Source organism: Triturus cristatus, chromosome 7, assembly GCF_964204655.1.
Source record: "Triturus cristatus chromosome 7, aTriCri1.1, whole genome shotgun sequence".
In the NCBI taxonomy this organism is placed as follows: domain Eukaryota; kingdom Metazoa; phylum Chordata; class Amphibia; order Caudata; family Salamandridae; genus Triturus; species Triturus cristatus.
Genome location: NC_140590.1, coordinates 1,790,352,674 through 1,790,354,614, shown reverse-complemented (window position 1 = coordinate 1,790,354,614; position 1,941 = coordinate 1,790,352,674). Strand labels below are relative to the sequence as shown.

General features: G+C 36.3%; 1 protein-coding gene across 1 annotated transcript; it reads right to left on the bottom strand.

Annotated features, from left to right (window-relative positions):
- Positions 1–292: 292 nt before the first annotated feature.
- LOC146813141 (olfactory receptor 5V1-like) lies at positions 293–1,219 on the bottom strand. The gene has a single exon (XM_085614713.1). The coding sequence runs from the start codon at positions 1,217–1,219 to the stop codon at positions 293–295; it is 927 nt and encodes a 308-aa protein (XP_085470839.1).
- Between the last annotated feature and the right edge of the window lie 722 nt (positions 1,220–1,941).

Here is a 1,941-nt window from a genome sequence, read left to right as displayed (position 1 = left end):
ATTTGATAATTTATTAATGGTGTACATTGTCATTTGTTCAACAACGTAAATTCTTGGAAAAATCAAATCTATCAAATCACTGGCCTGGGTATACACATTCACAACTTATTTCTGTAAACAAGTGGTTCTTCATAACAGCATTGTAATGCTAAAAAAGACACTTTCCACAGTGTGTAATAAACTAAATATTTCAAACAACATATAAAACTGTACTATAACTAATTAAAATGCTTGGTCTTTTAAATTTGCTTTTCAGTCACTGAAATAATGCATTTTTCTCTCGGCTAATGAATTATGCTATGCTCTTTGCCTTCTTCAAAGCTTTTTTAATCTCTGTATTTTTCAGACTGTATATAATGGGGTTACATAGGGGAGTAACAGCAACATATGACAAAGACATTATCTTATTTTCTTTCATTGAATATGTTGATATTGGTCGCACGTATGTAGACAAGATAGACATATAAAATAAAACAACCACAGTGATGTGTGAGGCACACGTGGAGAAAGCTTTTTCCTTCCCAGTCTTGGACTTGATTTTCAGGATGGAAGAAGTGATTTTGCAATAAGACATAATGATAATAATAAATGATGTCATTGTCACTAATGAACCATCAACATAGTTAAGAGTCTCAATGGTGCTAGTACTGCTGCAAGAAATCTTCAACAGTGCTGTCACATCACAGAAAATGTGGTTAATGATGTGGGACTCACAGAAGGAGAACCTTGACATTAGTACAGGATGTGGTACTCCAAGTAGAAGTCCCACTGTCCAGCTTCCAGCAGCCAACCGCATGCACATCGATTTATTCATGATGGTCGTGTAGCGAAGGGGAACACAGATGGCCACATACCGATCATAAGCCATGACTGTCAAGAGAAGGAGCTCTGCACTTATCAGGGAAATGAAAAAATACAGCTGCAGGAGGCATTCAGTGAGAGAAACCTCCATGTCCTTTGCAAAGAAGTGGACAAGCAGTTGTGGAAAAATGACTGACGTGAAAATGATGTCGACAAATGACAACTGTGTAAGGAAGAAATACATAGCTGTATGCAAATTTGAGTTTGAGTGAATTATTGTCAAGATCAAAAAGTTTCCCATTAGAGTTATGAAGTAAATCAATAAAAGGGCAAAAAAGAGTGGAATTTTCAACTGTGGAAAATCTGAAAATCCGACAATTAAGAACCCTGCAGTTGTACTCATATTTGATTCATTCATTTATCTAGCAATGCAACAAGGCTTGTATCTGAAGACACCCTGTAAATAAATACAAAATTCATATGAATTTAATTATTGGCAAAAGGATCAGAGGGATAAGTATGGGAATGTGAGTTTTGTGTGACATTTCCAAAAATATAAAATCTACTAAAGGAAACATTGTGAGCTTTCATATAAATACTTTTTACTTTTAGGCTTATTATAATGCTCTTGTAAAACGTACCTATGTATTATTTGGGATTCTACCAACAATGAAAAACCAAATCCAACCTTTAGCTACAAAAATGTTACTATCCTTCTCTCTTCAGTATTAGAGAAAGCTGGTCAGTTTTCCTAAGTTTGTATAGGAAAAATACACTGTTTTGTTAAAATAACCCACCACCAAAAGGTCCCTTGGTGGCATGCTTTATCGTCGGGTCCTTCCCTCCCCACTGCGGGATGGGGCATCCTACTACAGATGACGACAAGGGAGCACTTGTTAGTAAATTGATGCTATGTGTGATGAGAGTGGTAGGGTCTGAGTGGATATGGTGGGATTACAAAATACCTAAAAGCCTAAAAGTTAGACTTTGTTTGATTTTTCATAATTTACAGAGGAGGGGAAGTCCACCACCTATTGAACCTCTTCACTCCTTTCCTTGTTTATATCTACTCTGCTGACAGTGACCAAATTAACATTAAGGGCCTGTTTTAGCTTTCGTTCTGTAGGTTACTTTGTCACA

Excerpts from the sequence above, each read along its gene's own strand:
- LOC146813141 (XM_085614713.1), bottom strand. The coding sequence starts at position 1,219 with ATGAATGAATCAAATATGAGTACAACTGCAGGGTTCTTAATTGTCGGA.